The following is a 25,256-nucleotide window of genomic DNA, read 5'->3' as shown; positions in this document are numbered from 1 at the left end:
ATCCCATCCGCTTGAACTCTGGGGGGGAAGAAGATAAAAATCCTGACAAGTTTTCTAAGCATAAGGATAGGATCCCCAGCTGCTTAGCCTAGGTTAGCTCTGAAGAACATATAGATCTTGCATATTACAGGAGCTTCTATCACCTTTTGGAACCTAAGACTGTAACTCATTTATGTATGTATGTTTACCTGCTTTAACCTTGTAAATAACCTTTTCCTTAGTTAATAAATCTTTAGTGTATATTATAGGATTGTCTACAAGCATTGTCTTTGGTGTAAAATCTAAAGTGCAATTGACTTGTGGTAAGTGACCGGTCCTTTGGGATTGGAAGTAACCTGAATATTGTTGTGAGTTTCTGGTGTAAGGGACCATCTATCACAGAGGCAAGCATGCGTAGGTGGCAAGATAGACTGGAGTACCCAAGGGGACTGTCTGTGACTTTGTTGTTAAGCTGTTATAGTGTCTGAGGAGTTTACACCTGATACTTGGTTGGTGAAATTTAAGTATAGAACTCACAATCAGTAAGAGGTTTGTGCCCTGTTTCTTAATAGTCTGCTCTGAAGTTGGTACTCAGGTTCTTACCAACCTAGACAGTTTGACATCTTCCTGAGATGACATATGGGTATATGTCAATATGGGGATAGTTGAAATCCCCCATTATTATTCGGTTTTCTGTTATTGTAGCCTCTTTAATCTCCCTGAGCATTTCACAGTCACCATCACCATCCTGGTCAGGTGATCAGTAATATATTCCTACTGCTATACTCTTACTGTATGTATTTTCACCACTGTGCTCCTTTCCCTTCAACCTTTGTCTGCCCCACGTCTGGGCTCTGTGGGGAGGGGAGGACTGGTGTATGGGCTGGTGGCTGCCCCGTAGCTGGGCTCTGGGGAGGAGGGCTGGGAGCTGCCCCCTGGGAGGGAGGGCTGGTGTTTGGGCCAGGGGGTGCCCCATGGCTTGGCTCTGGGGGAAAAGGGGTACAGGTATCTGGGCCAGGGAGTGCCCTGCAGCTGGGCTGTGGGGGGATGGGAGTGTGGGTATCTGGGCTCTGGGGGGCCCCACACAGCCCCCTCCAGCACTTCCCAACTGGAACTGGTTTGTTAGGGCTTTCTTTAACTCTCTATTCCTGGAGGAATCTTTTTTGCTGTTGACTGTATTGTTGACATACTTGTTGGCAGGTATTTTGAAATAAATTACCAAAATAATTGAAACTGGAGTGATTCTATTGTGTTATTTTGACAAAATATGCAGAATTTTTAATTTTTTGGCACAGAATTCCCCCAGGAGTCACTGTGACAATAAGGAGCCAGACAAGAAAGACAAAGCTTGAGCAGCCAGTAAGGGGGTACGGGTGCAGGCTAAAGATGGTGGCATCGTTTTGTCTTTGTCTGTCATCCTCTTGTCATCCCAGATGATGGAGTAGGGGATAATGGTTCCTTCATTTCTCTCACTTCCCCCAACAGAGTCCTGATGGCTAGTTGCTACAAAGTCCACTGTGCTCTGAGCAAAAAGCTTTCCTCTTATGACTAGTACCCAGCTTGCTCAGCGAACTCACCTGCACACCACACCAAGTTCACAGATGCCTTTGGCAAAGAACTTTTTGGCATCCCACCCTCAATCTTGGAGTCAGAAGGAGAAAATAGCCAACAATATGGACAATTTAAAAATAAACCCTGTGCATAAGTTTGTCTTTAGCCTGTGAAGCCTTTATGGGAGGGATTGTCTCTTTTCTGTATTTGTACAGTGCCCAGCACAACTGGACCTAAATCCTGACTGCAGCCTTTGTGTGCTAGTGTAATACAGTATAAATATTTATTATTACAGCTGATGATGATGATTATAATAATAACAATAAAAATCACCCTTGAGGCACACACTTAACACAGATTAGCCTTCAGGAGCTCCATTAAACTAAATGTGTATTCATAGTGTATTTTTTGTGTCTTTTTCCCTTCTAGTTCTGTATCTCCCAGCTTCATTCTTTTCCTATATCTTTACATCTGTACTTCCGCATTTGTCATTTTCTCTCTCTCTCATTTGTCTCTCACCATTCACACTTTTTCTAGGGTCTCCATTAGGGTGATTAAATGTCCCGATTTTATAGAGACAGTCCCAATTTTTGGGTCTTTTTCTTATATAGGCTCCTATTGCCCCCCACCCCGTCCCGATTTTTCACATTTTCTGTCTGGTCACACTAGTCTCCATACTCCTTCCTTTCCTTTATTTTTAGTGTGCGCTTGGGCACCATTTAAAGTAAGTGGCAAATGTATTCCTTATGTTTAATATGGTGTATACCTTCAATACCACAGTGTGGAAACTATCAAGACTTTAATGGCATTGAGTGTGCATGTGTGTACATATATATGTATGTATTGATACATACATATCCAACTCTGCTAAGAGATCATCTTTTGGAAGAAGGAAAAGAGTGATCGATCTCTCAAGATATAGTGTGTGTGTGTCTGTACATGAGTGGGCACACACACACCTCTCTCTTTCCTTCCAGGCCCACTTCCCAAGGGATGGGGTTTTGGCTTAGCGCGTGATCTTCAGGACCCTTCATCCTGCGTTCCAACCTTGGGGCTTCTGTCTCATGGCAGGGTAGGGTGATTCAATTAGTTTATTTGAAATGTGGTCTAATCTGGCACAAGGGGCTCTGGGGTATAAAACTCTGAGTATGACAATTCGAAAAGGTGGTCTCCACATGTGAGGGAAGTGAACTTGATGTATGTCTTAGGTGGCTGTCAAGACTTAGAACGTGCCAATTCATGGAGGTAACGGATCTGTAGAGGTATTTAAGAAGAATTTCAGGGTAACCTCTGATATGAAGTGCCCTAGATTTCAACCTATGCATAAGGCTGCTCCTGCTGCAGACCTGCTCATGTGAATTTACACCCTTCTGGGTCAGCTGGTTTCAGAACAGTGTGACAGTCAGTGGAACAGTATAGCCAAATGTAGAACTTCCTTATGAAATAAGAGACATTTGATGACCTTGCAAAAGTTATGTTGGTGACAAATGAAAATTTGGTCATTGTTATTCCTGTTTGCAAAAGTGAGTAATGTTTCAGTGATGTCTCTTGTTTCTAGATCACCTCTCTTGTGACACTCCAGCTTTTAACCTTGGTTGGCCATGATGACCAGCTTGATGGACCGAAGTACAAATGTACTGTCTCTCTAGACTTCATCAGGGCTATTGCAAGGTAAGATTGTTAAATAGCATTTAATGTTGCATGCACAGACCTGTATAAAAGGTTTAGATTTCAAAACCAATTCTTTGTTTAACCATTTATACTGGCTTCCTGCAGTGCACAGTGATACGGGAGTGATACTTGTTGATCCTTTTCTCTCCATTCTTCAACTCAGTACTGAGGGGCTGTCAGCCGCGAAGCATTCAGTAATAGAGAATCTCATGGCCTGTCACAGGGTGATGTTAGTGGTCTCTTAGAAAAGCACACAGATTCCTTCCTTGCCAGTGGGCTGACAGTGAGAGGCTATGACATGGTTAGCTACAATCTTCATGGAAAATGTGGCTGAGCCATTTATGTGAAATCTGATATTTATGAGGGGGCCCTACCAACTACTTTGCCTCACTGTGATATTGTAAGAGTTAGTCAGTTTGAAGTTGCAAATGTTTATAAACCTGCTGATGTAGCCTGAAACACCCCATCTTGACAAACACTTCAACATCCATCCATCTGTTAGGGGCTTCAACAGTCACCACACCTCCTGGGGCTATAAGAGAATCTGACAAGAATGGACAGGATCTCACAGACTGGGCTTCTATAAATGATCTATAGTTCTTTCATTTCCTTAAGCAGCCAGCCACTTTTTCTCTGCATGATGGAAGTACTGCTGTTCTACTGACCTCAAGTGTACTGTGCTGACCACAAGACATCTCAACGGGGCGGTGACATTACATTCCATATTCTTCATAGAAATATTGATATGATATGGTATAACTAAGATATACTTTATGCAAGATGGCCCATGTGAGGTATCATTAGAAAGGTCATGATTTACTGAATATGTTTATCCAATTTGTATGCATGTATCATTTTTGTATCTGAAGCTGGAAATATTGACCATATCTCTGTATTACAAATGTGCTACGTTGGATGAGGCCAGACAATGTTAGTGGCTTACTGAAGAAATGCACACAAGCATAAGGATTACCCAGGAACTGTGTGCAATAGACACCTCTCAGAGACAGCTCGACACAGTGGGAACTGTTTGACCCAGGTCACAGCAAAAAAGGTTTCCAGCGTGTGGGGGGAAGATATAAAAGAGGGACAATGACAACAGGAGAGGACCTCACTCACCCTACAACACACCTGAAATCAACTGAGGAACAAAGACCGAACTGTGGGAAGTGATGGTCCCAGGCTGGAAGGATTTTTAGCCTGTGTAAGAAAACCTGGGAAAGCCAAGGCAACTTGTGCCTTAAGAATCTGCCAGCCTGTTTATCATTCAGAGTGAGAATTTGCTAATTTGTATCCTACGTATCTAGTGTGTTAAGCTCAGTTTGCATGTTTTGTTTCATTTGCTTAGTAATCTGCTTTGTTCTGTTTGCTATCCCTTGAACCACTTAAAATCTCTCTTTTATAGTTAATAAAATGTATTTTGTTTATTATTAAACCCAGTTAATGCAATTTCTAACAGGAGGGGGCAAGAAGTCCTGCACATCTCTTTTCACACTGAGGAAGAGGGCGGATTTTTATGAGCTTGTGCTGTGTAGATTTTTCTATGCAGTGCAAGACAGCATTATTTTGGATTTATCTCCCAAAAGGTGTGCACATGAGTGCTGGGGAAGTCCTCTCACACAGAGCTGACTTCAGTCTGTGACTGCAGCGGGGTGTGGCCCTACCTGTGTGTGTGTGCTGCAAGAGGCCAGAGAGCCTAATTCAGCAAAGCAGGGAGCGGGAACCCAGGCTGGTTAAGCAAGAGAGGCTCAGTGAAATCCTAGTACATCAGGTGGCATCCCAGAAGAGGGGTCCGACTCGTCACAGGGGCCAACCGTTACCAGCCTCCTGTGGAGTTCTTGGAAACTTCCCACACAGCCAGTACCTGTCCCCTTCTGCCCTATTCTTATTCTGATAGGAGTGACAATCTCCATAATAATCACTATACCTAGATTATGGTGGAATTATAGAAGGGAAGACTGGAAAAAACTGTCAGTTGATCAATGAGCACATAGTGTGAATACCACATAATATTCTGAAGAATATTGCTTACACTTGCTTCTCAAAAGCAATCTTTGAAGCAGACACTAAATCCATCCCATGTGGCCAACAAAAGACTTACGTAGCCTGCTTAGATGTGGAATGCATAGAACTTCTGAAGCAGTGTGAAGAATCTGATAACTTAGAGACAGCAAACCACTGACAACCTCTATGCCTGTTGCAGGGAATGTTGGGAATAAGTTACATCAACTACGGATGTGACAAGATCTAGCAGGAAAGCACAGTCATTCAGAAGGAAGCTTGGCGCAGCACAGAAACCACTAACCATACACCAGAGGAAAGTGTCCCCAAACAGCATCACCACACACCTAACCAATATGACAGAAGCCAACAGGGACATGCCATTTGAGGAATCAGTAAAGAGGGAATGGCACCCATAAAGATTGTCTCCACCTTCATGTGAATACGACATCTTTCAGCCTTTATCCACTGAAGATGTGAAGAGAGCACTACTGAAAGCAAGAAAAACATGTGGCCTTGACAAGATTGCACGAGAAATTCTGTTCCATCTTTGTAAGAAGAGCATAAAATGATTGTCAACAGCTATACCAAAACCAGGAAAGCACCAATCCGTTCCAGCTAGCTACAATAGGATAATCACTTCTGAGCTGTACTTACAAACTTTTGGAGCAACTAATTCCGCAAAGAATCATGCCCACAGTAGAACAGGATCTGAGTGATGAACAGGGCAAGGTTCCAGACCTAGTTCTTGCTCTTACCACCTGTACAGAAAATGGTTTTCAACAGAAGGAAAAAAGACAAGAGGTTGTGTTTCTTGACTACTGTCTGGCACATTGGCCTGTTGATCATGATGTCAAAGATGTTACCTCAATGGGTTGTTATAGTTACGGAAATAATCTTTTGAAACAGACAATTCCAGGTGATGCTAGAAAATAAACTGAGCACATGGAGGATCCAGAAGAACAGATTCCCTCAGGGATCTGTTTTTGCCCTACACTTTTTCAATATATTTACAGAAAGATCTACCTCCAACAATCTCAAAGCCATTCAAGTATGTGGATGACATCTTCCTAGCTTAAAGAGACAGGGACTTCAAAAAGACCAAGGACAATCTGAACCAAAATATGGCAGCTATCAGTGGCTACTGCAGTAATTGGAGTCTTAAATCCAGTGTGTCAAAGACGGTGTCCTCATGTTTTCACCTCAATCATGAAAATGCTTCATGAGGACTCAGCACCTTGAATGGAGAATGACTAGCACAGGACCCAAAGCCAATATATCTAGGTGTAACAGAAGGTTACTCACCTTGTGCAGTAACTGAGGTTCTTCGAGATGTGTCCCCCTGTGAGTGCTCCATTTTAGGTCATTGTGCACCCTGTGCCTCTAGTCAGAGAATTTCAACAGCAATACCCAGCTAGGCCACACATTCGTTCGCCCCATCTCACGCCTATGGTGGCAGTTGATTAGCACTGTGCGGCCGCCCCACCTCTCAGTTCCTTCTCTACCACAGAGTAATGATGAGAACTCCGAAGTGGAGGGGAGGAGGGAGGGTAGTGGAGCACCCACAGCGACACACATCTTGAAGAACCTTAGTTACTGCACAAGGTGAGTAACTCTCTCTTCTTCAAGTGATGTCCCTGTGGGTGCTCCACTTTAAGTGACTGTATAGCAGTGCCCCTTGGTGGGAGGAGGGATTCGGAGTTAGTTCTGAATAAACGAGAGGATCATGTGTCCCAGCTGTGTGTCAGGTGCTTAGACCTGATCAGTGATATAGTGTTGATGTTTTGCATATGTTGATAATAGGCATTTCTTTCAGGAAGGCAGCGGATGTGGCTACAGATCTTGTGAAGTGTGTTCTGACCCATGAGTGGGAGGAGGGGTGTGGAGGGCATGTTGTCAGTAATAGAGGTAGATGCAATCTGAAATCCATCTAGAAAGTCTCTGCTTAGCAGTGGGTTTGCCTTTGGAACATTCTGTGATGGAGAGGAACAATTTAGGAGACTTTCTGAATGACTTGGTCTGTTCAAGATAAAAGGCTAGCATTGTTCTGATGTCCAGGGTGTGGAAAATTGCCTCTTGTCTATCCTTGTGAGGTTTAGGGAAGAACGTGGGAAGATGGATAGGTTGATGAATGTGGAAGGAAGAAGGAACTTCAAGCAAATATTTAGGGTGAGGTCTGAGAGTGACCTTCCATAAGACCCCCTATTTCTCCCACATGCCTAGCGGACATGATGGCAGCTAGGAAGGCTACTTTCATGGAAAGATGTAGAAGAGAACATATGGCCAAAGGTTCGAATGGGGCGGTTGTGAGAGATCGAAGCACAAAGGTCAGGTCCCACAGGGACATTGGGGGCTCTGGGTTCTGGGTAGAGGTTGCACACTCCCTGGAGGAATCTTGATAATTGAATGAGCAAATTGGGTTATCATAAGGAGTGGTTCTAGAGTAATGCTGTTTGCCCTGTTCATTAACTGCATCGACTACCAATAAATTTGGCTGAGAGTGTCTGAATAGGAATTCAAACCCTTTTGAAGGGACGTAATATTTTTTGTCCTCCCTCTTACATGTGGGTGGGATGGTAGCGGGGGGTCTGCAAGATGTTTGTGGCGGGTTCCATGAATGCTGTGTTAATCAGGAGGGCAATCTTGGAGGAGGCAGACGTGTGGAGTATGTCCAAGAGCTCGTGACGTGACTCAAAGATCTCCTCTAGGGGTATCTGGTGTGTGTCTGCTATTCTTTTGAAGAGTTCTGGGAAATTTCTGAAATGGTCTCCAGCAGTAGGCAGAGGGGGCATGATAGTCTCGTCTGGTGAGAATGAAGTGGCGGTAGCAGGAGCTGCCTCCCGATCTAAGACTAATTCTGTCTCCTCAAAGGTCAGTTCGGGAGGGGCATCTATTGGCACTGTGAATTTTGGTGAAGAGTGCCTGTGTACCTTCATGGTGCCACTCAGGTTTGGGGCAGTACTGTCTATGAGCTGCCCACGGGTCCCAGAATGCCCACTGAGGTGGGAAGGGCTTAGGTGGAGGCCCCCAGGTGACCATACCATCCCTGAAAATCAGGCTGCGGCACATGTTTAGGGCGCTGCTGATGTGCAGACCAAACACTGCCTTGTATAGGTGAAGTGTGTTGGGAGGAGAAAGCCTCCCCTTCCTCGTCCTCCTAACTAGAGAAAGGAGGGGCAGATCTAGTTGGTGGAGTGAATGGCAGTGAAAGTACCAAAGAAGTATTGGTACCGAGGAGAGATGATTCTGGTACTGGGGCAATCGTCAGGTCCTTCGGTGCAAGAAACTGTTGAGGTTGCAGTACCGATGGAGGTATCTGTGTGGAATGCGGTACGGAGAATTGTGGTGGTACTGGAAGACAATGCGGTACCAATGGGAACAGAGCCGGCATAGACCATGCAGAGGATGGCATGGTAATCTGTAGTGCAGTAGTATCTGTGCTGTGCATCATAGAGCCAAGAGGTGACGTTGTCTGTAGCGTGCAGAGTTGCTCGGTACCGAGCGCTTTGTCTGTGCTACTGGTGCTGAGGTAGAGGGGGCAGTCTTCTCTGCCCTCCTTAGAGCCTGCCACTTAGGGTCTATGGCTTTGACGGAAGCACCGGGACCGGCGGTCCCTGCCGACTCAAAGGTACTAAGCTGCGGCGTGGTCGGTACCGATGTGATGGATAGAATTGGGGAACACTTCCTCTTTGACGCGGTCTTGGTAGGGGGAATGTTAGCTCTCATCTGTCCACGTCCTTTAGGAGACAGTTTCTTTCCTTGTGGGGTAGAGTAGGGGGGTCTGTCAGAAACCGCATGTGGTGATAGGGCGACAGGAGAAGTTTATGATCCCAGGTCTGAGGCGGGATGGAGGGAATTCTCCATCAGGATAAGTTTCGGTTTAAGGTCCCTCGCTTTCCTTGTCCGGGCCTTAAGATTGTGGCACTATATACACTTTTGAGGTGCATGAGTTTCCCCCAGGCACCGGACACGTCGCGAGTGTCCGTTGGAGATTGGAATTGCCTCACGACATGCGGCGTTTAAAGCCAGGAGACCCTGGCATTCTGAGGAAAAATAACGACCCTTAAGGGGATGAAATGAAAAAAAAATTTTTTTAAATGGGGAGAAAAGTAGTAAAGGGATCTTAACCAAAAAACCTAACTGCACTATACTAATTGACTAATCTAACTAAACTAATTCTGAAGTAAAGTGAGTGAAGGCACTGCCAGAGCTCCGACTAGGAACCAAGGCAGTTGAGAAGGAACTGAGAAGGGGGGTGGCCCCACAGTGCTAATCAACTGTCGCCACTGGCGAGAGCTGGAGAGAGCACATGTGTGGCCTGGCCAGATACTGCTGTCGAAGTTCTCCGTCTAGAGGCTCAGAGCATACAATCACCGAAAGTGGAGCTCCCACATGACTCAAAGAAGAACTCTAGGTTGTACACTTAAGTACCTAAAAGGACACTTCACCAAGGTAGTTGAGGAGATTAAGAACTGAAATGGCCTTCTAAATAAGCTAGCAGGCTCAACTTGGGGAGTTAAAGTGCAAACACTCTGCTACTCAGTTGGAGAACAGCAGGAACAATGAGACCAAAAAACACCAAGTGGCTAGCAGTCCTTTTTAATATCCTGCCTCCTAACATCAGGTGTTGTATTGCAGCAAAAATACAGGAGATGCCACAACTACCACTTTTTAAAAGATACATGAGAGGTGCATTGCCACTGACTCATCAGCACATGACCAATCTGGACTATGTTACTGACCATCTCTACAGCGGATGCTGTCACATTATGGTGAGCAGAATGGGAATGAGCTGCTCCCTCTGTCAGAAACTCCTTCATCACCACTCAGCCTTATGAGAGACAGTGTGGCAGCTCGAAGCCAGGCAATCTCTCGTAGAAATTCAACCATTTCAGATGTGGAGTGGTGAGATGTGTGGGAAATGACCACACCTGGTGACTCAGGAACAGCTCTGTGTATTGCTGCGGTGCGGTTGAGGATGCTGCACGCCTATCAAAGGCTGCTCATCTCATGCTGGTCTATCCCTGATGCTACTGAATGGCTAAAATGTGTGTGATGTGTACTTAAGCCCTTTGATATTTTTGCCTCATACATCTGTTTTATCTCCCTACTTTATATTTTGAACCTTTTCCCATCTTTATTAAGCTACTGGCACATTTGCTAATAATAGTGGAAATTAGTAAAAACACAACAGAAAACCCCAAACATGTCAACACACTGAATGGTGTATGGGGAGTTACCATAACATTAATACCAAGGGTATTTAAACCAAAGGGTTTAAACAGGGTGCATGATGAGAACATAGCAGCATTGCTTCACTAATTTCTATAAAGCACATTCGTGTAGTGCCATAACAGTTGTCTCTATACCAAGGTGATTGTGAATTTGAAACATGGGTAAAAGAGCTCTTCTATTAGCCCTTTGTTTTCCTCCCTTACATTCTCTCTGCATCTTGACTAAACAGAATTTTTTCATATTTTACTGTTCCATTTTCAAAACATGGTCAGTGTTATCAAATAATTCTGCCATTTCTATTCATTGGGCCATTACAGTGTGCTGTAGGAAATCAGCCTAATTGAAGTGGCTTGAATTTCTTTAAAAATATTCCTCATATTATGTTGTTTTGTTTTGGAGGTTTTGTTTTCACTTACAAAGTACTTGGACTTCAACAATTTCCACCCCACCATCAACCTCAGCCTGGACCAGTCCACACAAGAGATCCACTTCCTGGACACTACAGTGCAAATAAGTGATGATCACATAAACACCACCCTATACCGGAAACCTACTGACCGCTACACTTACCTACATGCCTCCAGCTTCTATCCAAGACACATCACACGATCCATTGTCTACAGCCAAGCCCTAAGATACAACCGACTTTGCTCCAACCCCTCAGACAGAGACAAACACTTACAAGATCTTTATCAAGCATTCGTAAAACTACAATACCCACCTGGGGAAGTGAGGAAACAGATTACAGAGCAAGACGGGTACCTAGAAATCACCTACTACAGGACAGGCACAACAAGGACAATAACAGAACACCACTGGCCATCACATACAGCCCCCAGCTAAAACCTCTCCAGCGCATTATTCACGATCTACAACCTATCCTGGAAAACAATCCTTCACTCTCACAGACCTTGGGAGGCAGGCCAGTCCTCGCTTACAGACAACCCTCCAACCTGAAGCAATACTCACCAGCAACTACACACCATACCACAGAAACACTAACCCAGGAACCAATCCCTGTAGCAAACCTCGTTGCCTACTCTGTCCCCATATCTACTGTGGTGACACCATCAGAGGACCCAACCACATCAGCCACACCATCAAGGGCTCATTCACCTGCACATCCACTAATGTTATATATGCCATCATGTGCCAGCATAGCCCCTCTGCCATGTACATTGGCCAAACCGGACAGTCCCTCCGCAAAAGAATAAATGGACACAAATCGGACATCAGGAATGGTAACATACATAAGCCAGTAAGTGAACACTTCAATCTCCCTGGTCATTCTATTACAGATTTAAAAGTCACTATCATTGAACAAAAAAACTTCAGAAACAGACTTAAAAGAGAAACAGCAGAACTAAAATTCATTTGCAAATTTAACACCATTAATCTGGGCTTGAATAGGGACTGGGAGTGGCTGGCTCATTACAGAAGCAGCTTTTCCTCTCCTGGAATTGACACCTCCTCATCTATTATTGGGAGTGGACTACATCCACCCTGATTGAATTGGCCCTGTCAACACTGGTTCTCCACTTGCGAAGTAACTCCCTGCTCTCCATGTGTCAGTATATAATGCCTGCATCTGTAACTTTCACTCTATGCATCCGAAGAAGTGAGGTTTTTACCCACGAAAGCTTATGCCCAAATAAATCGGTTAGTCTTTAAGGTGCCCAGACTCCTTGTTGTTTTTGTAGATACAGACTAACACGGCTACCCCCTGATACTTGCTTTCAGTTGGGACAGAAAGCTTTTGCTTGACAGATGGGGCTCAAAGTGTGTAGCTCTAGTTTTTGCTCCTGCAACATGGAGAGGTCTTATGAAATTTCCAGTGAGCTGTCTTTGCCAAGTTGCTCTGACCTTTTGATATTTGTAGCCTCCTGGGCTTAGTTACCAGCATTTTTCAAAATTACCTTAAAAACGGATTCTGCGGAGATATCCTGTGAATTATATGAGGTTCAGTTTGCAATTTAAGAGAATCTTTAAATATTGACTTGGACTTGTGTAGAAAAATAATAGAGCAGAAATTTGCATAATATCTAATAAGAATACTGGAATATTATCTTTTTAATTTACTTTATAATTATTAGTTTTAAAACTAATGAAAAATAAAACAGCAAAGGCTTTCAATACCAATCTGTTAACAGATTACAAATTCTAATTAACCATGTAATTGTGTCCAAATAGCATCTCTCTGAAATCAAGACTTACTTATTAAATACAGATATCCTTGGATTGTTCTTAAAATACATTTTGGGTTTTTTCTCTTCTGTTTTTGCAATGGGGAAGGAACTCACTGTAACAAGCAAATCAGAAGCACAAGATGATTGATCATCAAAAGAAAAAGCTATGCAAATACAGACCTTATATCAGATTCAGAATACAACAAAGTACAAGTCTTATGAGGAGTTAAGAAAGCAAAGAAAAAGATTATACAAAGAAAAAAGTGATACAAAAATCCCCAATGATATATACTGAATAATCAAGTTATATTGATCACTTAAATTAACAAAAAAAAAAAAATTATTGGGCAAGCCACCATTGTCCAAACTTTTGGCTTCATGGAAGTCCAGTTATTTTCCTGTTGCTTGGGTTTTAGCTTCAAAGAGGATTCTAACCTCAACAAAATACCAGCCTTCAGGATAGAAACTGCATTGTATTAATTGCTAGTGGAATTACAGAGGGATAAGTTTAGTTCATTCAGATCAGACTTGAGTCAGAACCCCAATTGTGAATACTGTAATGTACTCTGTCCCTAATCCAGATCAGTGCTTTTTCCATGAAAATATTGCTCTAAAATGTTGATCCACAGCATTGTCAAAAAGCACATTATGGTTGTGAGGGGTTGGACCCCCCCCCCTTTTGGGGTGCCATTGGATGTGCTGGGGTCCCACTGAGCCTGCCTGTCCTACCAGCCTGGGTTTCCCTTACACTGTGCTGCTGTGACAGGCTCTTAAGCCCCTTTCCAGCACACACACAGGCAGGGACGCCCCCAGCTGTAGAATATCACAGAGTCTGTGATCAGGTCTGGGTGGGAGGACTCAGCTAGGGGGTGCCCAGCACTCCTGTGCACACACTCTCTGGAGTGTAAACCCAAAATTATATTGTCTTGCGCTGTATAGAGATCTACATATCGTAAGCTCTTAAACATCCCCCCCTCCCTCAGTGTGGAGGAAGATATGCACCACTCTTTGCCCCCCCAGTTATGAATTGCACAAACTGGGTTTTGAAATAAACAAAAAATAAGCTTATTAACTACAAAGGTACATTTTAAGTGATTATAAGGGATAGCAAACAGAACAAAGCAGATTACTGAGCAAATAAAACGAAACTCACAAACTAAGCTTAATACACTAAAGAAACAGGTTACAAATAGTAATTTCTCACCCTAAATGTTGTTTTAGGCAGGTTGCAGTTTCTGCAGCTCAGGGTTCCAGTTACTTCTCTTCACAGGCTACCCCTGTCTTAGCCTGGACTCAGCCCTTGCCTTTCCCCAGCTTAGTTCCTTTGTTTCTTCAGGTGTATTCAGCAGTCTTCCTTCGTAGGCAGGGAGGCAGTGGAGAAGAGATCTGATTAATTCACTCCCCAGCCTTAAATAGGATTTACATATGGCAGGAACCTTTTGTTTCCCTGTTTGATCCCCATGCCCTTCAGTGGAAAAGTACCAGCTCAAGATGGTGTCCTGTACCAGGTGACATGATCACATACCTTGCAGGGTCAAAGCAACCATGAGATAAGGTTTATTTGTAATGTCACAGGAAGGAACTTCAGGAAGATGAGAGATCAGCATCTTCAAAGACTCATTGTCTTTCCTAATGGCCCATCCAGGCTCATTGCCTACTGTCTGGTGGGCGTTCCCCAAGTACACACACAGTTGTAATTGTTACATAGTCAATATTCCTAACTTCAGATACCGGAATGATACATGTGTACAAATTGGATAATAACATTCAGCAAATCATAACCTTTCCAATGATACTTCACATGACCCATCTTGCATAAAACATATCTTAGTTATGCCATATTCATATTATAACAATATTTTATGAAGAATATGAGGTGCAGCGTCACAATGGTAGCCCAACTGTAGCTTAACACAAAATTTGTTGCCAACAATATATAAAAACCAACATAGAGTATGAGAATTCTTATATATTCTCTCTCGTGTGATCTCCAGTTTTTATAAACTAAATCAAGCCAGCAAAAAAACCCCAAAAAACAAACAAACTGTTTCTCTGGAGCCCTCATTTACCTGTGGTCTCTGACAAGCTTCAAGCTCTCTCCATGCTAGTCGCTAGCTGTACAAAGCAGTTAGAGTTGATGAAACAGCCCAGGAAGAAGTGTATGCAGTACTTAGATAACGATCATCCCTACATCTCCTTTGCATCAAATATAAATACCTCTGTCCTCCACCTTTGCTCTATGTCTAATGAAATACAGAATCAGCTCTTGGATGAGGAGCAGCTAGCCAAAGCTGAACCCAGGCAAGATATAGGATGCTGGCAGGAGAAAAGGAAGCACTTCAAAGAACTGTCCGCCTCTGACACATCCAGTGGTTGAGGGAACCTGCCTTTAGATTGTGACCCATAGCCTTGGGTTCATTTGGATTCCTTCATGTTATTGGATGCCCAAATAGTCTTGTCAGCAAAAAACACCTAGTTCCATATGCAACGGGGCCTCATCCTATCTGATGCAGGGCCTGGCCAGAGTGTGATCCACACAGTCCTGCCTTCCAGGCTTTACTATTGTAACTCACTGTGCCCAGGAGTTAAGCCACATGAATGATGTCTGTAAAAAACTCCCACTAGTAAAAAAAAAAAAAAATACAGCAGCTCATCTGCAACACAGCTTGCTGTGAACACATCCACCCTGGTGCTCTGCTGCTTGTACTGGATCTGCAATGAATAGAATCCAGTTCAAGGACTCTGTCCTGATATTCGAAGTGCTCCATTGGATTGAACCAAGCCACCTGAGAGATTAGTTCTCCCTTTGCAATGTGACCTCCCACCAAACCTACGTTCCACTGTAACCATGACACTGCCCAGCAGCATAGGGAGGTTCAGAGCACAGGAGCAGGACCTACACTGTGGAACTCACTCCTGGAAGGGAGCAGTTGTCACAGTCTTCACCACTTTCAGAACTCAACGCAAAATATAACTTGTTTGCTCAGCTGTCTCTCAGTAGGACCTGCATGCACCTGCGCACACACAACTCTATTCAAGCTATTTTTGTGATGAAAGAAGAGGAGAGATTGTTATGTCTGTTTCCAAATAGTTAGACATGCTGAGATACTACAGTGATGGGGCCATACCTAGATAATAATTGATAGGTCTGAAAATGTAACTTTAAACAGGGAATTATCGTTGAGTGGGTGTGTCCAGTGGGGCCCTGCAGGGATTGGTTCTTGGCCCTACACTATTTAATATTTTTATTAATGACCTGGAAGAAAATGTAAAATCATCAATGATAGCTTGCAGATGACAAAAATTGGGGGAGTGGTAAATAATGAAGAGGACAGTTCACAATTCAGGCGATCTGGATCACTTGGTAAGCTGCTCACAAGCAAACAATATGCATTTTAATATGGCTAAGTATATACATCTATGAACAAAGTATGTAGGCCCTACTTACAGGATAGCAGACTCTATCCTAGGAAGCAGTGACTCTGAAAGAGATTTGGGGGTTGGGGGGTGGATAATCGGCTGAACAGGAGCTCCCAGTGTAACACTGGGGCCAAAAGGGCTAATGTGATCCTTGGATCCATAAACAGAGGAATCTCAAGTAGGAGTGGAGAGGTTATTTTATCTCCATATTTGGCACTAATGTGACCGCTGCTGGAATCCTGTGTCCAGTTCTGGTGCCCACAGTCCAAGAAAGATGTTGATAAATTGGAGAGGGTTCAAAGAAGAGCCATGAGGATTATTAAAGGATTAGAAAACATAATGATAGACTAAAGGAATTCAGTCTAGTTAGCTTACCAAAAGAGAATGTTAAGTGGTGACTTGAGTAACGTCTATAGGTATCTACATATAGAACAAATATTTATTAATGGGCTCTTCAATCTAGCAGCGAGATATAACATATTCCAATGGCTGGAAGTTGAAGCCAGACAAATTCAGACTGGAAATAAGGTGTACATTTTTAACGGTGAGAGTAACTAACCATTGGAACAATTTACCAAGAGTCATAGTGGAATCTCCATCACTGACAATTTTTAAAACAAGTTTGAATATTTTTCTTAATGATATGCTCTCGGAATTATTTTGATGAAGTTTTAGATGATTACAATGACCCCTTCTGGCCTTGGAATCTGAAAATCTCTATTATTTCTTCTGACCTCTTTCTCATTTCCTTTCCTTGTCTGCTTCTTTATCTCATTTCCATTATTTCTATCCCCTTTCCATCCCACTGTCCGTCATGTTTTTCTAAGAATGACAGGCCGTAGTTACAAAAGAAATTGGTTGGTGCTGTAATCCTACACGTAAGAGATTTTTCCGCCTATACTCCATGGTGCCAGCTGCAGAGTGAAATTTATCTCTGTGATCTAGTAAGATTCATTTGCAAACTGCAGCAGATCATGCTACTGTGAAAGGGTGCACCTGCCTTTAGTTTCTCCTCTGGCTGCTTGCTTCTCCCTCTTGTGGGAAAAGTCATCCTATCAGCAGCAGAAGAAAAGGAGCTTATTCACCACCTCAGCCACCGTGGGTCTCAAGCAAGCAGGCTACTGATTTCTCATGCCTTGATGTGATAGTGCTAAAACAAATTGCTAGTAAATAAAGTCCCAGTTGTGGGAGTCATCTGGTTTCTCATCTCCATTACCCAGCATATTTTCTAATGCAAGCCTGATGTATTGAAAGGATAGAGACTAATAACTTCTCTTTCATTCAAGCCCTTCAGTTTTTCTGTTTGGACTTCTACAAGGAAAAATCAAATTAATTTCCCTTTGTTTTTGAAGCAAAAATTAAACTTTGCAAAGTTACCTTTGGGGAGATGCACAAAGTCACACTTCTCCTCCCTGTAGAATTTCTACCTGGTCAGCACTACTTGTGTGCAGTCATTTTCTTCTCTACCGCAGAGTTCCATTTATCACATTGTTCTAAAATATTTCAGCGGGTCTTCGTACCCTCTGCAGACAAACTCCTTTGTTTGCCTCGTTCTATTACATTTTTTCAGTTGTTGTAGTTTGACTGCAAGGGGCACATATGTTGTTAGAAGTTTTAAACTATTGTTCAGATACCTCCAAATTTAAGAAGCAGGTTTATCCATCTCTTCCTTTGCAACTGTAAGAGGAAGCTTTTGTGTGTGTTTGTGTGTGTTGAATGTGGCAGGTCTTGTCATACAATCACTACTGGTACTAATCATGATGTCACAATGATTACAGTAGTTTTTCATTTAGTAACTGATAAGGTTAACATTTGTCAGAGTGAGTGAGTGTTACTGTAGAAAGCCTTATAAGTAAGGTACTTACTTGTAACTCTGTGACATTACAGAATATGATATTGCCATAGTTCACTTCATTTAGCTTTGTAATGGTTTTAATAAGTAGACTTCAGAAGATGTATGATTATATATCTCAGGAATTTCTGGATTTTCTGTGCCCAATACAATACTTTGTAGAAACTTTTTTAAATGTGGATTGCAAAGTGATGTGTGAGCCAAGAATATGAAATGAGTGGCCTGACAAATAAGACATCCAATTAGCTAATCTTTACTTTGCATTGTGATCAGCTATTTTTGCAGCACTGAATACTTTTTTAATTTTATACTTGTCATTATATCCAGTAATTTTGGTCATTTATTCAAATAGTAACCCCCAAAATCTGAATGTTAGATTGTACAGCAGAATGAGCTTGTAGAAAAAAATTAATTACATGTTTTATTCCACTGCGATTTCATTCTGCCTGCCATCAAAGTACAAAAGTATACATTAAAATCTTCTATCCTATTGAGTAGCATTCTTGGATTTTTCAAATTTAGCTATGAACATGGGTCAACTAGTGTCAAGACTGAAAGAACGCAGACTGCAAATGAGTACAGATGAAGGAGTTATGCAGTACATAATGCTAAAACAGGTGGTTTGGAAGAGGAACAAAATGTTTAATAGCTTAAAAGATTGCTGCTCTGCATCTCCAACTAGTGTATCGTGTTTACCAGGCTAAAGAAATAAATTGCTGTCAACTTAGATCTAAGTTTGTTTTTACAGCCTAAAGATTCTTACTTTCAATCTTTAAATCCTTGGTAAGGGATTACTTTATTGATGTATTAAATTCTTCTAAAGTTTAAACAATCAAAAGACTAATATTATAAATAATGGTGTCTTTATATAATTTATATTCTATAATTGAATGTCTTATTTTATTTCTCTCTGAGGAATTGGTTGCTATCTGTTGCAAAGAGTGTCTTGTGTGCATTGTCACCAAACAGATTATCGTCTGAGCACTCTAGGGTTTATTGTTCTAAAATACTGTATGTTTTTGTTTACAGGACCGTGAACTTCGACATAATAAAGTACTTGTACGATTTCTTGTGAAAACAAGCCTCACAGCCATATGGACACTGTGACAATGACTAAAGCAAGCTGTGTTCTTCTATCTACTTAGCTGGCCAGGCAGAGGAGCGTTTTGGCTCTACTGGATTTGTCCAAACAGGTGCTGGCCCAGCATGCAATCTGATGAAAATATTCTGATTGGTCTGGGTGGATCTGAGCAGAGGACTATTTACCAGGGACCCTGGAGTATTTGGAAGCAATGTGTTAATTATAAACAGCAGGGTTTGAGCACAATCTGTTCTACTCTTAATGATGTTATCTTAACACTGAAATTGCCTGAAACCCATTTACTTAGGACTACATTTTGCTCTATGAACTATCCCCTGTGCTTTGAACATGGCAGCAGCCCTTGTTTGTATGCCCAGTCTTTTCACGTCCTCTCCGCAGGAATCTTTGCAATTGCCTGCCAAAGCAGCTTTTCCTAAAGCCACCATTTTAAGAGAGTGGAGCAGCAAAATATAATAAACATAAGTGCATGTTTAAAATCAAGCTGGTGTGTGCTTATCTGTGAATCATATATAGATTAGATGTTCAACTCACATATATAGGGATTATGATAGGAAAACCCCAAATTTATCAGCACAGAATTAATCTTGAGACCCACTTGTAAATGTTAACCTTAAAACCTCCTCTTTATCAAGCTTTTAAAAAAATCAAATTTTAAAATGTATGACTGATAAAACTCTCATTTACATACTAGATGCCAATACTGGCAGGGCTTTTCCACTTGCCAGCTTTCAAGGAGCTTTTTATTTAAATATTCCTATAGTTCTTTTGAGCTCAGCCAGAGTTTCTTGAGTGCAAATTCTTGTGCAGTTCTCAGTGGAAATATTTTAGCATAGTGTGTTATGGAAGCAAAGCAATCGAGTTTGAAGTATACTTGTAAGTATACTCTAAAGCCAGGGTACATGCTATACTGTGGTGCAGCATGGGTTCTTCTGCAGTAACCTGTTTGGAAGATAAAGATTCAGCAAGTAACACGATGTACCTGTTGCATGCTATTCTTAGCAGAGAAAACACTGCAGTCTGAAAGAGTTAAAAAGTTGAACATACGTTATCATACCGTAAAGCCTTTGTCATACTTGCTGAGAAACTCCAACACTTAATTTTCAAAACATCCAAGTTTTCAGTACTTCAAAAACTTGAATTTTTTTTGTTAACCAAAAATTGTATATGATAGGGTAACCGTAGTTTGTAATAAACTCTAAATTCCCTTTCATTTTTCAGAATCAGATGCTAGGCTAACTGCTAAGTGGCTTTTTTTTTTTAATTGCACTAGGAATTTCACCAAGAATGTCCAGTATGGGATTTTGAGAGTTCCAGCATCTATTCCTGGGAGTGAAAGCAGGGGACAGTAGTAAATTTTAGCTGGCTGAACACAAACTGGATCACCTGCTGTGTAATACATACCAACAAGAGCACATCACAGCTCTGCAAGCTATGTTGTCTTCCAGTCCAATTCCAGATAAGCTTTAAGATCCTACAAAGTCCTCGAAGGGCTGGGCCCTGACTCTTCTCCACAATCTACCATATCAGTAACCCTGCTGTAAGCAAAGCCCAGTTTGAAGCTCTCAAAGATGATGAGTAAGATTTTATTCGTGGCAAATCCAACCTGTGAAATCCCCTTTCACCAGTAATCAGGATGACTCCGAATCCTTCGCATGTTCCAAATAAAATGTAAGAAGCATTTTAAAAAAAAGTTCCTAAAATAGAAGTGTGTCCCAGCCACAGTTACATGATTATTCCTGCTATTTCTAGTCAAAAGCAAACTCCATGTGCACACGTGAACAGAATACAAGGGATGGTGGAAAGCAAAGACCTCTAGACATATACTGCTCTATATAATTTTGTTGGTGCATAGATACTATGGTGGATGGATTTATTAGAGATATATAGACATCTGAAATGTGAATCTGGCCATCTATAGGGGAGTAGGGGACTTTCTTGCCAGGATGTTTAACATACAAATTATTAAAGAACATTCTCAAATTGTTGTATGATAAAAGAGGAATGCATCTAATGCCAGCCTGACACTGTTTGTTCAATGGATTGGGCAAATGTGCTTACAAGGCAGATCAGCTCCTGAAGTAGATGCAGGAGCTGGGTATACCTTTCAGACCATCCTGAGAGTACGAGACAAACAAAAATCCAACTCTCCCTTTTTTCTTTTCCATGTGTCATTTGGCAGAGTTGTGGGCTACTACCCACCGTATGCTATCCCCAAAGCCTTTAATAAAGCTAATACACCAAACAATATTAAAAATGGAAGGTTGTTCCTAACTCTGAAATGTTCATAGCTCTGAACAAAACATTATGGTTGTTCTTTGAAAAGTTTATAATTAAACATTGACTTAATACAGCTTTGAAACTTTACTATGGAGAAGAAAAATGCTGCTTTCACTTTATTTTTTTAGTAGTTTACATTTAACACAGTACTGTACTGTTGGCTTTTTTTGGTCTCTGCTGCTACTTGATTGTGTACCAAATGAGGTGTGTGGTTGACTTGTCAGTTCATAACTCTGAGGTTCTACTGTACATGTGTTGTACCAGTCTTCTGGGCCTTTTTGGACCTTTGGTTTCCTTTAACATTGGCCAATGTATGTAAATACATTGATCTTTCTAATGTGACAGCAAATTGAGCCAAATCCAATATTTTTCTTGTCATGCGGTCGCATTAAATTCAGAGTCTCAAATTGCACAACAGTTCAAGTATAGAGGCATCGGGGTTTACCTGCAGCTACTTATTATGTTACGCATAAGGAGTGGGGTCCCGCAGGGATCAGTTCTGGGGCCAGTTCTGTTCAATATCTTCAATGATTTAGATAATGGCATAGAGAGTACACTTAGAAAGTTTGCGGACGATACCAAGCTGGGAGGGGTTGCAAATGCTTTGGAGGATAGGATTAAAATTCAAAATTATCTGGACAAACTGGAGAAATGGTCTAAAGTAAATAGGATGAAATTCAATAAGGACAAATGCAAACTACTCCATTTAGGAAGGAAGAGTTAGTTGCACACATATAAAATGGGAAATGACTGCCTAGGAAGGAGTACTGCGGATCTGGGGGTCATAGTGGACTCACAAATATGAGTCAACAGTGTAACACTGTTCCAAAAAAAGCAAACATCATTCTGGGATGTATTAGCAGGAGTGTTGTAAGGAAGACACAAGAAGTAATTTTTCCACTCTACTCCATGCTGATTAGGCCTCTTCTGGAGTATTGCGCCAAGTTCTGGGCGCCACATTTTAGGAAAGATGTGGACAAATTGGAGAAAGTCCAGAGAAGAGAACAAAAATGATTAAAGGTCTACAAAACATGACCTACAATGGAAGATTGGAAAAAATTGGGTTTGTTTAGTCTGGAAAAGAGAAGACTGAAAGGAGCATAACAGTTTTCAAGTACGTAAAAGGTTGTTACAAGGAGGAGGGAGAAGAATTGTTCTTCTTAACCTCTGAGGATAGGACAAGAAGCAATGGGCTTACACTGCAGCAAGAGATGTTTCAGTTGGACATTGGAAAAATTTCCTAATGTCAGGGTGGTTAAGCACAGGAATAAATTACCTTGGGAAGTTGTAGAATCTCCATCATTGGAGATTTTTAAGCGCAGGTTGGACAAACACCTGTCAGGAATGGTCTAGATAATACTTAGTCCTGCCATGAATGTAGGGGATTGGACTAGATGACTTATTAAGGTCCCTTCCAGTCCTATAATTCTATGATTATTAATTATGTTTATTGTGGTAGTGCTGAAGGTCTAACCAAGAATGGGGCCCCCGTTGTGCCAGACACTGTATATGCACAGAGTAGGCAGTTCCTGCCCAAAGAGCATACAGTCTAAGTCAGGGGCGGGCAAACTTTTTGGCTTGAGGGCCGCATCAGGTTTTGGAAATTGTATGGAGAGCCGGTTAGGGGAGCCTGTGCCTCCCCAACCAGCCAGGCATGGCCTGGCCCCCACCCCCTATCCCCCCCTGCTTTTTGCCCCCTGATGGTCCGCCCCGGGATTCCTGCCCCATCCAACCCCCCCATTCCCTGACAGCCCCTCCCTGTCCCCTGACCGCCCCCGGAACCCCCCTGCCCCTGATTGCACCCCATCCAACCCCTCCTTTTATTCCTGACTGCCCCCCCAGGACCCCTGCCCCATCCACACCCCCTGCGCTCCCTGTCCCCTGATCGCCCTGGAACTCCCTCACCCCTGGCTGCCCCCTGCTGCCCCATCCAACCCCCCTCCTTCCTGACTGCCCACCGGAGCCCCTGCTCCCATTCAACCCCCCGTTCCCTGCCCTCTGACCGCCCTGACCTCTATCCACACCCCTGACCACCACCCCAAACTCACCTGTCCTCTATCCACTCCCTCCCCCCATACCCCGGAGCACTGATGGCTGGCGGCGCTGTACAATCTAACATTCAGAATACCAGAACAGGCGCCCGGCTGGAGCCAGCCACGCCACTGCGCAGCACAGAGCACCGGGTCAGGCCAGGCTCTGCAGTCGCACTGCCCCAGGAGCTCGCAACCCCACGCCCCAGAGCATTGCACTGGCGGCAGGGCGAGCTGAGGCTGCAGGGGAAGGGGAACAGCAGGGGAGGGGCTAGGGGCTAGCCTCCCGGGGCAGGAGGTCAGGGACCGGGCAGGAGGGTCCTGCGGGCCAGATGTGGCCCGCGGGCGGTAGTTTGCCCACCTCTGGTCTAAGTGGACAAGACAGACACTGGGTGGAGGGAAGAGATCGAACACACCAGCAGAGTGAACAATATGATGGCAGCAAATGTCATATTAGTTGCTTGATTTTTTTTCTTACATTTCATAACATCCTTTTTAGAATTACACTATTGCTGAACTTAAAAAATGAATGAAATTTTGGAACTGGAAAAGATGTTTCTGAAAATGACTATATTATTATAACAATTATTTTTTTCAGTATACCCATAAGTGTTTTAGAAAAGTTCTTAGAGACCACAACCAGGTCAGGAACTTAATTGGGATAGGTCCTGTACAGAACAAGACCTCTAGTTACTGCCCCAAAGGGCTTATTGTTTAACATAGCACAATTGCAGTTCCTTCTTCCATCATTTTTACTCTCTCCAACCATACTTGAGACTCTGAACATTTGAACAGAAATCTGGCGGGAATCACTTAGCCTGAAATTTTGAATAAATAATACAGTTCATGGTCCATATTTGGCAAATGTCTGCTGATATACGAGTCAGGGTCAAAAACCTTGACAAATGTCCTGTTATGCAGTGTTCCAACCACAGGACTAAATAGAAGTATTATTGTAGTTTGCAACTGGGAAAATACACATTCACTTGCACTAAGGAATACATATGTCAAGGGACAATTGAAATCTCTTGTACAGTGCTAAACAGAACATTCATTCTCTGGTGCCCGTCTCTTCAATATTTCCATTCTCGCTATACTTCTCAAGCTGCTAAAGCTCAAATGTGGGGCACGATGTATGACAGAGACCCAAAATAAGGGACACAAATTAATTATGCAGGAAACTTAAAATGCTCCTTCCTCTAGTGTAAATAACTCCAGAACATCAGCTTCGTGACTATTTGATGTAAATAATTTTCAACCATAAAAGTGGGAACAAATTCAAATTTGTGAGATGTAGGTAATTTTGGGACTACAATGAGTGATGTCCCTCTAAATGAGGTACATTTGAGAGATATGCAGTTGTCATCTTTGCTAAGGACCCATTAGACAAAACAACTATCCATAAAAAACGATTCCTCTCTGTGCCCTTTTGAAACACATCTGTCGGTGATATAAAACTTACTGCTGAATCAGCAGAATAAGAATGGGCAAGGTGATGGAAGTGTGGAGGATTGATTTAGACTTAACTATACTGATGATGAATAGCAGGATTTGTTCCATCAAACTAGAAATATTTCTATGCATCTACATCTATAAATTATTACAATGTGCCTATTACTGTATTGCCTGGGATCTTTCACATTTCATGTTGAGATTTCACTTATATTATGGGTGAAATCCTGACCCCGTTGAATTCAATGGCAAAACTCCCATTGACTCCAGTGAAGCCAAGATTTCACTCCGTGTTGATACACATGGTGTGGTCTTTAGAATTGTGGCAAGAAGATAGAGTAAGATAATTATATATTTCATGCTAAAGCAGTCTCGGATGATGACCCATTTTGTTGTTCATTTTAAGAACACTTTCACAGCAGATTTGACAAAATGCAAAGAAGATACCAATGTGAGATTTCTAAAAATAGCTACAGCACTCGGCCCAAGGTTTAAAAATC

General features: G+C 42.4%; 1 protein-coding gene across 1 annotated transcript in view; it reads left to right on the top strand.

Moving 5' to 3' along the window:
- ORC5 (origin recognition complex subunit 5) overlaps window positions 1-19,477 on the top strand; it is a gene marked incomplete in the record, with an annotated part of 142,950 nt that extends 123,473 nt beyond the window's left edge. The window contains 2 exon segments of the mRNA XM_034766173.1: window positions 3,089-3,201; window positions 18,925-19,477. Coding sequence (XP_034622064.1) covers window positions 3,089-3,201; window positions 18,925-18,970 — 159 coding nt within the window.
- Window positions 19,478-25,256: the final 5,779 nt, after the last annotated feature.

Source organism: Trachemys scripta, chromosome 1 (assembly GCF_013100865.1).
Source record: "Trachemys scripta elegans isolate TJP31775 chromosome 1, CAS_Tse_1.0, whole genome shotgun sequence".
NCBI classification, from domain to species: domain Eukaryota; kingdom Metazoa; phylum Chordata; order Testudines; family Emydidae; genus Trachemys; species Trachemys scripta.
This window is presented reverse-complemented; position numbering and strand designations above follow the sequence as displayed.